The sequence below is a fragment of the Littorina saxatilis genome, linkage group LG3 (genome assembly GCF_037325665.1).
Source record: "Littorina saxatilis isolate snail1 linkage group LG3, US_GU_Lsax_2.0, whole genome shotgun sequence".
Lineage (NCBI taxonomy): Eukaryota > Metazoa > Mollusca > Gastropoda > Littorinimorpha > Littorinidae > Littorina > Littorina saxatilis.
The window spans coordinates 22246805-22260944 of record NC_090247.1 but is presented as its reverse complement, the minus strand read 5'-3'; the positions used below and the strand labels follow the sequence as shown (position 1 = coordinate 22260944).

The window sequence follows — 14140 nt, the reverse complement described above, 5'->3', positions numbered from 1 at the left end:
GTCACCAAGCTGAAATGCAATACCGAAGTCCGGCCTTCGTCGAAGATTGCTTGGCCAAAATTTCAATCAATTTGATTGAAAAATGAGGGTGTGACAGTGCCGCCTCAACTTTTACAAAAAGCCGGATATGACGTCATCAAAGGTATTTATAAAAAATAAAAAAAAAGTCCGGGGATATCATTCCCAGGAACTCTCATGTCAAATTTCATAAAGATCGGTCCAGTAGTTTGGTGTGTTGCTCTCACGTGAATTTACACTTCCAATAGTTGTGTTCCGTTGGGAGGGGCGGGGGGGGGGGGGGAGGGGAAGGGGGGGAGGGGGGGGGGGGGAGGGAGGGGTGAAGGGGTGGGGGTGGGGGTGAAGAAACACTGAATTAAAAAAAAACTGAGAAGAACAATCCAATCAGTAAATCATCATGACCCTTGGTCTAGACAACAACTTGACAAACACTCAGAGAATCAGATCTGTTTGTTTCGTCTTCTTTTTTTGCCAGAGCCACAGTAGGACTTGAAACAGGCAAAGTTGTCAGTGAGGTCTTTGAAGAGTCTCCATAAAACAGCAATGTCCGTCATAAAACTGACACCACTCGTGTCTTGCTCTTTAGCTGTACGTGCAAACCGTTTAGTACTATGACAATCTGGGAGGGCTTGCCCACAACGATAGAACTGGCCCCATAAAACATAGGCTGCATTTATGTTCGTACCGCTCAAGGTGAAATATTCGGACATTAACACTACATGGCTTAGGTTTGAGCGTGAGACTGAGAAAGTAAGTTGGTTTAAACAAGTTTATTCAATAAATTCCATTGGTGGTATTGCCGCATACATGAAATAAGGAACATGGAGCACAACAAGCTAGGCTTATAAGCGTACTCTTAAGAGAGAAAGTAACTTATGGGTATTCCACAGGGGGTGCTTGTGTGTGTGTGTGTGTGTGTGTGTGTGTGTGTGTGTGTGTGTGTGTGTGTGTGTGTGTGTCTGTCTGTCTGTCTGTCTGTCTGTGTTTTGTGAGACGTTTAGGAGAGCTGGTGAGGAGAGAGAGAGATTGGTGGGGTGACAAGGAGAAGAAAAAAAGGAACGAACGAATAAACGATCGAACGAACAATCTTTATTACTCAAGGATGTAAAACTTAGGCTGACGCCTAGTCTTGCGATATGTCCCTCAGTGCTGAAACTACGACTTGAAAATGGAGACAACCAAAACGGAACGATTGCAAACAAACACGAACAAAAGTTATAAGTACCAATACTAGTTCTACAATATTAATTCTCTCTGGATACCTACATAAAAGAAAATATTCAAAATTACATGTCAATATTCAGCAAGGAAACAGGGTGAGACAGGAAAAGAGGGAGGGGAGGAGCGGAGAGAGGAAGAGGGAAGGAGAGCGAGATTAAGAGAGGCCGACAGATTGACAGACAGACAGACAAACAGACAAACCGAACACAATTGAAATTGGCAATAGAATGAGCCTCAAAACATCAACCAGTCAAAGCGTTACTTTTACTCCATGATAAGGTGAAGAATGCTGTCATTGTATCGCTGAAATATGAACATTTTGACTCCACCCAAATAGAGTTCAAAATCCCGTGCTATTTATTCAACCAGCTTGACACGAAACACTGAAACCACCAACATCGATAGATGCCTTTCTCGTGGGAAATCAGCTGAATTTTCTTCACTTGAAAAGCTTTTTGAAAATAACCTATATTTAGACGTTTTATACATTAACAAGTGTTACAATAAAGTCCACCTGCCTCGAAAAGAAAAGTTATTTGTTTAGCCACAGAAAAGAGAAAAAGATCGCTTGCAGTTCAAAGAATGTAAACTCAATCAGCGACACAGTAGCGATACACTTTCAACCTTTCTTTTCTTTCTGCTTGTGTGCACAGAACGTGAGGGAAATCAAACTTCGTTTGCACTAAATGTGATAGTGTGAAGTATTAAGGCCTCAATTATGTTGCGTGTGTTTAATGTCTAGAAGGGTGTTTGCACGAAAGCACGTTCTTGTATTTAACGAACACAGACTCAGACCGATTGTATTGATGTTGGTGCATTTTACGGGGTGGTTTCTTTTTTACAATTTAACACACAAAAATGTGTTGACAGTATGTCGTTTGACAGCAAATTTACATTTGATAGCGTTATAACAATTATGTTACCAAACAGTTTCGTTGCTATTCGGTTGAGAAACTGATTTATTTATTAAGTTACGTATATCAAACATCTGCGATAAGTTCGGCACGGTTTATGCATAGATCGCTCGATTGTATACATACAGTAAAATCAAAGGTAAAAGCATTTGTAGAAGGGTAACTCTTTGGGGAGGGTTTGTGTGTGTGATACGTGGTGTGCAATAACCAGTATTAATAGTTGTCTGTCTGTCTGTCTGTCTCTATGTCTGTCTGTTTGTCTGTCTGCCTTAATGCATGTCTCTATGGCACGACGTCTCAATGTATCTGTGTCTGTCTGTCTCTACAACTGTCTATATATCCCTGTCTATCTGTGTACATGTAACTCTATATATCTGTCTCTACATCTGTCTATATATCCCTGTCTATCTGTGTACATGTAACTCTATATATCTGTATCTCCAGGTAAAGGAACAAAACCAGTTTAAATTCTGTTTTTATCTTGAAATTGTCAGTGGCCGCCAAATTAAATGTGTCTGTCTGTCTTTCTATAGATCTGGTTATCTATTTGTCTATTTATCTGTCTGTCTGTCTGTCTGTCTGTCTGTCTGTCTGTCAGTGAGTTAATTTAAACAGTGCGCTTGACATCATTGTAAATCCCAGTGTGTCTGTCTGTCTTTCTATACATCTGTCTATCTTTTTGTCTATATGCCTATATGTCTATCTTTCTGCCTGTCTGTCTGTCTGTCTGTCTGTCTGTCTGTCTGTATATATGTCTGTCTGTCGGTCTCTCGAGTTAAATTAATAAACAGAGTGTGCTTGAAATCATTTTTCAACCCTAGTTTGACATTTGTCGTTGCAGACCAAGGAAAATATTAACCACCAGTGACGTCACCCTCTCCAGAAATCTTAATGATCTGTCTCGTCACAGCCTAAAGCCAAGACCACACAGTTTGGCCACTTGTGTTTACAACCAGAAAATGAGGAAGAACCTTCAGCCGTGCCAACATGTGATATGCCCTTAATTCTCTACTTGACAGAGATGATAGCGTGATTGATCGTTCCGCTCTAAATGTTCTTTACCTGCTGACATGTCATGCATATTCCACCCCGGGTGGAGGGTTCGACTGGAACTGTCCCCGACTGCTACCCGAGTCGTTCCTGAATTAATGTGACAAGTAGAACCGTGGCTATTTAAACTGAAGCGCTTGTCAAATCTGAGAGATTAGAGTGATTGTCATGTGATCTGGGAACAGTGATTTAGTGATAGCAATTTAGGAGTGAAAGGTTTAAACAAAGCTTTTGGAATAAAGTAATTGCCACTTTATAAGTGTAACCTATGGTCACGGAAAGTTTTAAGCTATAGCAGTTATAACTGAGAGTTATAACTGAGAGAGTTCTACTAAACGTTGCCTCGTGTTAGGTTTTACTACACTAACTAATGGTACTTATCATGTTCACTTAGTTTTCAACTTCCTCAGCAAGTGTCATGTTTGTAAGAGCTAGAGAATTGATACTGCCACACAATTTAAGCGGCTATTCTTCTAATACTGTCTATGAGATTACTAAAGTAACCTTACAAGGTACACTCACAAAAGAGCTGGTGCAATACCAACCTGTTTTTCTCTCTGTTTAAAGTATACACGTTAACTGTTCCCTGTAACAAGACGGTCGTGATACAATATCGATAAGCAGTGTGAAATTTCACGGTCATTTTTAGCCAGTTTGTCTTCTGTCAATATAGCATTACTTTCATAATCGGCACGTTTGCCAGTGTTAGGATATCACCTTTTACACGATCCATTTTTTCCTTGTGGGATTAGTGTGAAGTTCATTTCGGCGCTTGCGTTATTCATCCCGACATACTGCTTGTGCGAGTTTTTATACAACAGTTATTTCACTTATCTTTTTTTTCTTTTTTTTTTTCTTAATACAGTTTTTCCACGTACTTTTTATTGTAATAACAGGCAATAATTTGTTAATTTGTTTCACTCCTTCCTCCGCTTACGCCCTCTCCCCCACCCCTAGCCCCGACCCCGCTTCCTTCCTCCACCCCAAAGTAATCTGGTCAGCTACTGATACTCTAGAATTTACACGGTGGAAGATTCTGTTATGTTCTTTTTTGTTTGTTTTGATCTCAGTTTATATTAACTGTTTTTCTCCCCACTCGCCCCTTTCTATTTCCTTTTAATACTCGCACGCGATAATTCACCCCCCCCCCCCTCTGTTTCACACTCCCTCTAGTAATCTGGTCAGCTCTATATATCCCCCTGACTGCGCCACGGGCTAGGTTGAGACCTAGGTCAGAGATAGGTAGACGTAATCACACCCAGCGCGCAGTGAAAGCGTCTCACTGTTGACACACGCCTGAAAGCCGGCTGAGCGAAGGGCGAGGCACTTAGCTCTGCCTTCCCCTGCCGTTATGAAAACGGTTGCATGGTTATTTATTGATTGCTTTTCCACGCTGCACACACAGACGGGGTAAGCGCATTAATTCTGCTTTCGCTCCGATGGCTCAAGCGGCAAATGAGGCCGGTGTGGTTGTCGGTACAGGGCCAGAGGAGAGAGCTCTCTCTGTTAGGCAGGATGCAGTCACCACTCACAATGCGAACTGTACAGACAACACATCGTTAAGAGGGAAACGGTCTGGTGTCGGTCTCCAGTCTGTAGCGAAAGGGTCCAGTGTCAGCGATGTTGTTTCAGTTCCCAAGCCTGCGTTAACAAAACCTCACTTTACCAAGACAAATGGCCGGGACGGTCCGTCTTCGTCAACAAAAAGCACACTGCAAGAGAATGGAGCTCAGTCAAATTCTACTGCCTGCTTAGAGACAAATCATGCAGTGACCAAACCTCGATACAGCAAGACACACAGCCAGGGTGGACAATTGTTGTCAAAGAAGAACACACAGGGAGAAAACGGGCCCCTGTTAAATTCTACGGCCTGTTCAAAGACGAAGGATGACCCACAGTATCAAAGAAACAGCGTGGTTGCCAGTAAGCCAGAGACGAAGAATGTCTCACAGCATCACAGCAAAAGTCTAGATAAGAACAAGCCTGAGGCCAAAAATGGCTCACAGCACCACAGCAAAAGTCTCGATAACAACAAACCGGAGACGGAGAATGAAGTACAGCATCAAAGAAACGGCTTAGATACTTCCAAACCGGAGCTGAACGCAATTCACAGCCTGTTAGCCGGAGTAGAACTGATACCAGTGGATGCATCCAGCGACAATTCCAACACAGAATCTTCAGACATCACAGACATTTCGCTCTTCTCTGTGCCAATGACCACGGACATGGCAGAGGCCATCAAGAGACAGCAGAAAGGGGGGAGTGTCCGCTACTGGAAGGCCAAGCAGCTGCTGTCTAACGGCGGTCATCCTTTGTCCATAAGGCCCAATGGTGGCGTTCTGCCCCACAGCGTGTTCCCCCACCTCAAGCCCCTGGCCAGTGACAGCAACGGTAAGAATGGTGGAGGAGAAGGAGGAGGAGGAAGAGCTGGAAGAGACAGAGGAGGAGGTGGTGGCGGAGACGCTGGAAAAGGCGTAGAAGGGGATACAGAGAAAGGAGGAGGAGGAGGAGGAGGAGGGGGAGGGGGACAAAGTACCGGCGCTACGACAAACGGAGTGGGAACTTTCAATGCTGACCGAAAGCACAACCGGGCGAGAGAGCGAATGCTGAGACAACGCAGTAAGGAGAACGCTACGACGGAGAGACAACGAGGCAGCAGCAACAGCACTAACAGTCACTACAACATCAAGAACACACACTTCGTCTTCGGCTCCTCACTGGGCTACCCCCCTCCCCCCGCCGGTTACAAAAGGTCAGTGACGTCTCTGGAGTCCCTCCTATCTATGCCCCTCCCTCCCTCCTCCTCCTCCCTCACCCCTAACTCTCACACAAAACTAACCACCAACGGGTTCCACCCTAACTCTCAAAGCTGTGACTCTTCCCTGCAACAGAAACTAACCCAAAACTCCAACCCAGAACCTTACTCTTATTCTCCTCAAAAGCTAACTCATCCACCCAGCCACAACTCGACGCCGCATCGCCTAGGTCAGCTGAACCTAGCTGCGGCTAGTTCGGACAATGGTCAGCTGCGGGAGACTAGGCAGACAGACACTGATGAACATGGTGACCATGACAACAACAACTGCAACAACAGCAACACGATGGTGGCGGATCTGACGTGTATGCAGCTTGCTGATACCATCCTGGCCACCAGGACTTCTGACCTGTCGCGAATCTATGAGATTTGTCAGACCAAGATCAGGTATCTTTTCCTGTTTCTCCTTTTCTGTTCTTCTTATCTAATTGCTGTACTAAAAGCTAAAGAGATCTCTACTCCCAAAAAAAAGAACAGTACAAAACTAGTGTCAAATATTTCAGGTTGTTAGCCTCTGTAGCGAAAATGTGACACCACTGACCAGCTATGTTCTGTGCTTGTCTTGGTGAGTACATATATTTTTTAACACTGTTTGTCTTACCAACGATGTTTTTCTTTCTGAAGATTGTATTCTGTGTTTTCAACCCTATGTGCTTACAATTCTTTCCTTGATACGCCTCACTTTTAAACGTTGATAATTTTAACTTCTAGTTTCAGAAATGAATCTCCATAAATCTAATATTTAGATACAGTTGTAGAGTTTCTTAATTTTCATTTAAATGTGTTCTTCGACATACATTTTATGTGAAATCACGTCGTCATTGTCACGTCTATCTTGAGCATTGGTCTGCGGGCAACTGCCGTTAAGCATCCAAATTAAGTCAACGGCGATACGTTCGTAGGTTTTATCCCTGATTCATGGCATAGTCAGACGTTAATCAAATCGATTTTTCTTTCTTGCAATTTATGGACATAAGGATCGATTATGTGCCACATTAGAAGTGCACGCCTGCATGGGCAAAGTAATGTGATGTAAGTTGACCTACGTTGTGCTTTGTTGCCATGAGTGAACTCGATACAAAAAATGCTAAAACTAATGTAACGACGTTTTTCGTCAACATTATAAGAGTTAACATTGAGAAAAGATGCAGGCTTTATTTGTTCTAACAAAATAATCAGAGCCATATGTCTGAAGTTTATGGGTCGCACTATTTTGTTAGTTATTTTATTTTACAGTGTATGTGTAGTTTTGCTTGTTGAAGTGAAATGTAGGTTTATTAACGTGAACACGTTTGTAAACACATTTTTTTTATCCCCTCTGCCCGTAAAATAAATTCTGACGAAAAAAGGTGGGTTTTCCAAAAGGAACCCGCGAAAGGAACTGTTATGTCAAGTTCTGCCCTTAGGTAGACAGGAGACCTTTAGTAGGTTGCTTGGGATATTTATCAGGAGAAAGAATTCAAATTTAGACAGTAAGTTTATTGGACCTTTGATGCGATACAGCTCATGCACACCGTATGAAAATGTCACAAACACACACACACACACACACACACACACACACACACACACACACAAACACACACACACACACACACACACACACACACACACACAAATAGGAGAGCTTTAGTACTTGTATTTGTCTCGGTCTCGGTCTGTTATATTTGAACACAACAAGAAACAAGAACAATAAGTAGAGGTTACATGCTGAGTCTCTGAATATTACAAATAATGGTCGAAGCTTACTGATCATGAAAAATGCGAGCTAACTATTCACTTAAGACGATGTGTTCAAGCCTGTAGGTGCTAGTTTAGATGCGGTACGTTCGTTTTGCTTGCTCCAGAGATGTATACTTCGTACATTAGAGCGTTCGGAACTTTTCAGTCGCAAAAGTAGTGCCGACACAGACCAGCTTCTTAACCCATGCGCTATCGAGGATTCAGGCTGTTGCTGGCTGGTTATTTGTTTGATTGCTAGGTGTTTATAAAAAAATAACTAGCCCTACAAGTTTACAGAGGTAAAGAAGCAAAGGGGGGAATAACAAGCACTCCAGCCATACCACCGACAAGAAATAATGCAAATAAGAACAGATATTAAGACACCTCAACACATACCGCAACACGGTGGCCTAGTGGTAAGGCGTCCGCCCAGTGAGCGGGAGGTCGTGGGTTCGAACCCCGGCCGGGTCATACCTAAGACTTTAAAATTGGCAATCTAGTGGCTGCTCCGCCTGGCGTCTGACATTATGGGGTTAGTGCTAGGACTGGTTGGTCCGGGTGTCAGAATAATGTGACTGGGTGAGACATGAAGCCTGTGCTGCGACTTCTGTCTTGTGTGTGGCGCACGGTATATGTCAAAGCAGCACCGCCCTGATATGGCCCTTCGTGGTCGGCTGGGCGTTTAAGCAAACAAACAAACCAAACCAAACACCTCAACATATATATCCTTTACAGGTACGTTGATTTCCTGGAGCGGTCAGCCATGCGGAACGGCGGAGCGTCGTCCCAGTCACCCCTGACCAGTCCCAGAGACAGCAACGATCAGAAGATCAAACTGACCACCAAGCTGCCCAAACCAGCCTTGCCGGATAGTCTCCGACTGACCCAAGTTGCCCGTCGCAACAACTGGGTGCCATCATCGGACTCCATAAGTGTACGTGTGTGTGTGTGTGTGTCTGTGTATGTGTGTGTATCTGTGTGTGTGTATGTGTGTGTGTGTCTGTGTTTGTGTGTGTGTGTGTGTGTTGATGTGTTGGTGTGTGTGTGTGTGTGTGTGTGTGTGTGTGTGTGTGTGTGTGTGCTTGTGACTGACGCTTGATGTTATATAGTGATTATGTTGTTAATGTTAGTGTATGTTTTTAATTGGTGTCATTGAATTTTTTTTTGAATTTTGTATAGCTGTTGGGTGTGCATGGCTAGAGTGAATGGAGTGAAAACCGCATCTGTCAAAACGAATTCCCAAACTTTGGCAATCAAATATTCTGTATTCTGTATTCAAGGATCCCCAAAACAGCGACACCTCTCCTAGGACTGATAACGGAGGTGAAGGGGGACGGGAGGAGAGAGGGGAGGGCAGGATCAGAACGAATCCTCCCGTCACCCTCCCTTCCCTCGCGCCTTCCCCTGGGAATGGACTGACCTTGACCCGCGGGTTGACCTTGTCTCACGGGATTCCGCCCACGGCGAGTCGCACGTACCTGGTATCTCCTCTCCACGACACTGACGTCACGGCGTCTTCCCCAGCCGCTCTGTGCACTGCGGGGCCTCCAGGCAAGCCCATCCTCAAGCCCTATAACCCTATAACCCCTATGAAGCCCAATAACCAGGAAGCCTCAATCGTCAACTTCAAGCACCACCCCAGCCCCTATCTCTACCCCCACCACAACCACCGCCACAACCACGACCCTTTCGCCCCAAGCTTCCCCCCACCACCTCCCCAACCTCCCATCAACGGTGGACTGAGTGTGCGGGGTACCACTATGTACCCGTTCATGACGGAGCCGGGTGGGGGTCACAGCGACAGAATGACGCGGAGGTCCCGGTCAAGAAGCGAGGCGGACATGCGGAATAGAGCTGTGAGGTTCAGCATTAATGACCAGGTGTTTGAGTTCGCTCCGGGCGAACCTCTCATTCAGTGAAATGACATATCGAAAAGCTTATATCTCCTCTGGCGTCGACCGTGAGATTAAAGGCGGAGAAGCTGTTCTGGCGTCATACGTGACATTAGAGAAGCGAGGCGGACATTCGGAATAGAGCTGTGAGGTTCAGCATTAATGACCAGGTGTTTGAGTTCGCTCCGGGTGAACCTCTCATTTAGTGAAATAAGAGGACGAACGTGAGATTAGAGACTGGGAGATTGTTCTGACGTCAAACAAGGGATTGGAGACTTGAAAATACAGCTAGCTGTGAGCTTCAGCATTTCTAATCCAATTCCAAGTCTTCTGGTCTTTGAGTTTGCTCCGGGCGAACCTCTCATTCAGTGAAACGATTTCTCTGCTGGTGTCGAACGTGAGACGAGAGATGCGAGATGAACATGTTGAATAGAGAATCGAGGAAGGCTTGAGAAATAGAGCTGTAATGTTAACATTTGCTGACCAAGTCTTTGAGTTTGTCCCGGGCGAACCTCTCATTCAGTACGGCGACAGGTTGGGAAGATTGTACCTTCTCTAGCGCCGAACATGAGACTAGAGACAGTTCTGGCGTCAAGCGTTTGACTAGAGGCTGAGAAAAGCGAGATGAACACGAGAAAGCGCCGAAAGGTTCAGCATTGCTGACCAAGTCTTTGAGTTTTTCCCAGAAGAGCCTCTCATTCAGTGAGACTAGATGCTGAGAGACTGTTCTTGTGTCAAACTTGATGTTAGAGAAATGAGGCGGACTTCAGAAATAGAGTTGTGAGATGAAAGATTGATCATCAAGTCTTTGAGTTCGTTCCGGGCGAACCTCTCATTCAGTCAGAGGACATTTTGAACAGATTATGTCTCTTCTGGCGTCGAAAATGAGATTGGAGTCTGAGAGACTAATTTTGTGTTAAATATGAGACGAGAGAAGCGAGACTGACATAAGGTATAGCGCTGTGAGGTTCAACACTGCCGACGAGATTTTTGACTGTACCACCGGCGAACCCTTTATTCAGGGGCGGATCAGTTAGGGGGGGGGGGGGGGGGGGGGCACTTTGAATCGAAAGTGAATGTGATGGGCGCTTCGCGCCCGAATTTGCTAGGGGGGTCCGGGGGCATGCACCCCCGGAATTTTTTTTTGCCCAAAGAAGCAAAATGGTGCCATCTGGTGCCATTTGAACTTAAAAATGGTCATAGAATCAGCATAGAAAAATCCTTTTTTTTCCTTCTTTTTTTTTTTTTTCGGGGGGGGGGGGGGGAGCACGTGCCCCCTGTGCCCCCCCCCCCCCTCGTCCGCCCCTGCTTTATTCAATGGTGTTTTAAGCGAAGAGAATGTTCTGTTCTTGCTTTAAAAGTTGGATGAGAGCTGTGAGGTACGGCCATTCGTCACAAAGAGACAAGACTCTAGGCGCGTTTTGTACTACTAGTATCTATTGACAAGAAGATTAGAGCAGACAGGACAAATGTTTCACAATTTGAATCTGTGTCAGAGTTGGGAACGTTATTTGTGTGTAACATCAGACTGTTCAGACTGGCTTGGAAAAAGGGCGAATGTCTAAGACCAGCGTCAGATTTCGAACCATCGTAACTTAGTGTGTTGCTGCAATTATACTGCACCATGGAGCAATTCAGCCTGGCTTGGACACAAGTTAAATACTGAACATCTGTGTCAGATTTCGATGAAAATGAATGACAATGTTCAGCGATGGACCGGTTGCAGGATATGCGCCTTCTGGAGAGCTGCCCGACAGAATGCTGCTGGATAGCGTGTTACAGTTTGTGCTGTTTTAAATTTCACGTTTTTGTTATTTTTTTTTATGGGAAATTCGGGTCGCTTCCTCTCAGTGAAAAGCTAGAAGCCACGGGAGTCGCGCTACCAAGCTGTTTGCGTGGTAAGGTATAATCAGCTAATGATCGAGCCACGTGCATTTGTTTAAGAATTGCTAGATTTAGAGACAAGAACAAAGCCCACCACTTTCTCTTCACCACTTCATTTTCTCTTGCCTGCTGGGATGCGCGCGCACAACGAAACTCAACAGTGCGTGTTAAAAAGTGTCGCGGTTTAGACTGACGCCAGCAGAGAAGTTCTGTTCGCAGAAGAAGCGCGATGTGCGATGTGTGTTATGTGCGATTAACAACCCGAACCTCTACTCATATAATTTATAACTGTTCAAAGTGAGACAGTTCACAAATTAAGGTCTGCCCTATAAATATAAGTATTCTATTTATATTAGGGAAGAAATAGAACTCTACAGTCGTGAAGCGGCAACCGGCTCCGGGCCGCCATCTTTGATTTTCCCAAGCGCAACCTAGGCAAATGTATGCTACAGAAATGCAGTGAAAGATCGACTTTAGCGTCCACTCTAGACCTTAAAGTAAGAAGATATGAACAGTTAAAATAACGATGAGGTAACCTATATCCAATAGATTAAAGGTTTCCATACAGAAATAACCAAAACATGATTACAAAGTCAACAAAAGTAGATTCGTAGAATCGCCCAAATCAACGACAGTCGTTTGTGTTTTTGGTGTGAACTTCGTTTCACAGCCAACCGGAAATGACGTGTACGCAACATTTGTGATGTAGCACTTCCTTATATGGCACGAAACGAATGTGGTTGATTGAAAAAAGCCTGTACTAAATAAGCCTAATGACCGAGGTCTTTCAGTCGCTTGTCACAGTGGTGACACTGTGATGGCACGGGGGTGGAACATGGATACGATACCGTCTCTTCTCTGAGTCTGCACAAAACGTTGAACCGTGTCCGCGAGTTCGTACCCTAGAACCAAGCATCGCAAGTCTAGTGCTCTACCGACTTTACGACGGATGACTGCATTGTAAAGAAGGGAGAAACAACCCCAGTGGCACTGATAATCAAAATATTGACAGAACATTCAGTTATGTGTTTGAGGACAACTTTGCTCGACATTTTGCGGACGTTTTGTACAGAAGTTTAAAGTTTCACAAAGTGGACAGTGCTTTCGGGAGCCGGATTACCAAATCGGAGCAGATGTTGGACGAAAAGAGAAAATCATGTCCCTTTGCTTTTCCTTGTTTATTTTTCTCTCATGTTTTTCTTTAGGCAACAACGATATCAACACATACACACACACACATCGACACCATTACAACCACAGCCATCGTCGTAAAACCGTTCCAAAGAAAATGAGTCTGTGATAACAACACAGTTGAATAATTATATCGTGTGTGTGTGTGTGTGTGTGTGTGTGTGTGTGTGTGTGTGTGTGTGTGTGTGTGTGTGTGTGTGTGTGTGTCCATGCGTGCTTGCGCGCGTGCGTGTAAGCGTGCGTACGTGCGAGCATGACTGTGTGTCTGAGTGTGTATGCATGCGTGAGTGTTTATGTGATGTTCACACATTGTAAGAAAGAAAGAGAGAGAGGGCTATATGTATGCTCTTATTGTACTGTTAACAATAAGCGTTTCGCAAAGTATTGTGTGCAATTAACAATCAATCAATTACAAAAGTATCGCTTTTACATCCTATACAGATGTGTCGCATTGAATATGTTACCATTCGAAACGTGTAAACAGCATTAAGAAAATAAATCGTTAACTTTTAAACTTCTGTGCTTTCGTCGTTTTAGATTGAAAGTGTACTACGAGTGAAAGAGGAATGTGCGGCGTCAATAGATTTAGAGGTCGTTGTCCATACGTTTCACGTGATGATAGACAATATTATGAAACACACAAAGGTACTGACAGATACACATAAAACACTCGCACTATCACACACACAGACGCATGCACTAATAACACACACAAGCAAAAACAACCACATCAGCGGCTACAAACAAACACACACACACACACGCACGAACATATATACCCCCACACACACCAAAACACACTCTCACACACACACACACACACATCTCCCGCTCTTTCTCTCTTTTTCTCCCTCTCTCTCTCTCTCTCTCCACACACACACATATACACGCACGCACACACACACACACACACACACACTCTCACACACACACACACACAGAAACGAAGACAACTCGCCTATTGGGGCAGATCTTCTGTAACCGCAGATTTAGTTCCCCTGGTTCTCTTGGCAAGAGTGGATAACAAACGGCAATTTGTTGTCGAACATAACACACACTATGCAGTTAATCTGACTTAATATATATCGGTTATCCTGCACGAACTAAAAGATGACACAAGCGATGTTTGGTGGCTAGTTGTCAGACCTGCGGTTTTATTTATTTATTTATTTATTTATTACTAGCAGTTAAGCTCGGCTTCGCCCGGGAGTGAGCGGAGCCCTGTAGCAATTTAAGACGCTGGCTATCCCATTATCATTAGCTTTACCTCCTTTGTTTGGATACAAACAAAAAGTTATCTCCCTTACCTTCTAGAAATTTCCGGAACTGTCCAGTTAATTTTTCTTTCTTCATTTCTTCCCCTCATAGGAGCAATAGCGAGTCTCTAATATCACTGGCATGATGTGCTTGCTACAGGTGAACAGTAGGCACTG

General features: G+C 44.4%; 1 protein-coding gene across 1 annotated transcript; it reads left to right on the top strand.

Annotated features, from left to right (window-relative positions):
- Positions 1–4531: 4531 nt before the first annotated feature.
- Positions 4532–10647, top strand: LOC138961881 (hybrid signal transduction histidine kinase I-like). The gene is made up of 3 exons (XM_070333563.1): positions 4532–6405; positions 8476–8674; positions 9021–10647. Exons 1-3 carry the CDS (start codon positions 4643–4645, stop codon positions 9657–9659), a joined length of 2601 nt encoding a protein of 866 aa, XP_070189664.1. The 5' UTR covers positions 4532–4642; the 3' UTR covers positions 9660–10647.
- Positions 10648–14140: the final 3493 nt, after the last annotated feature.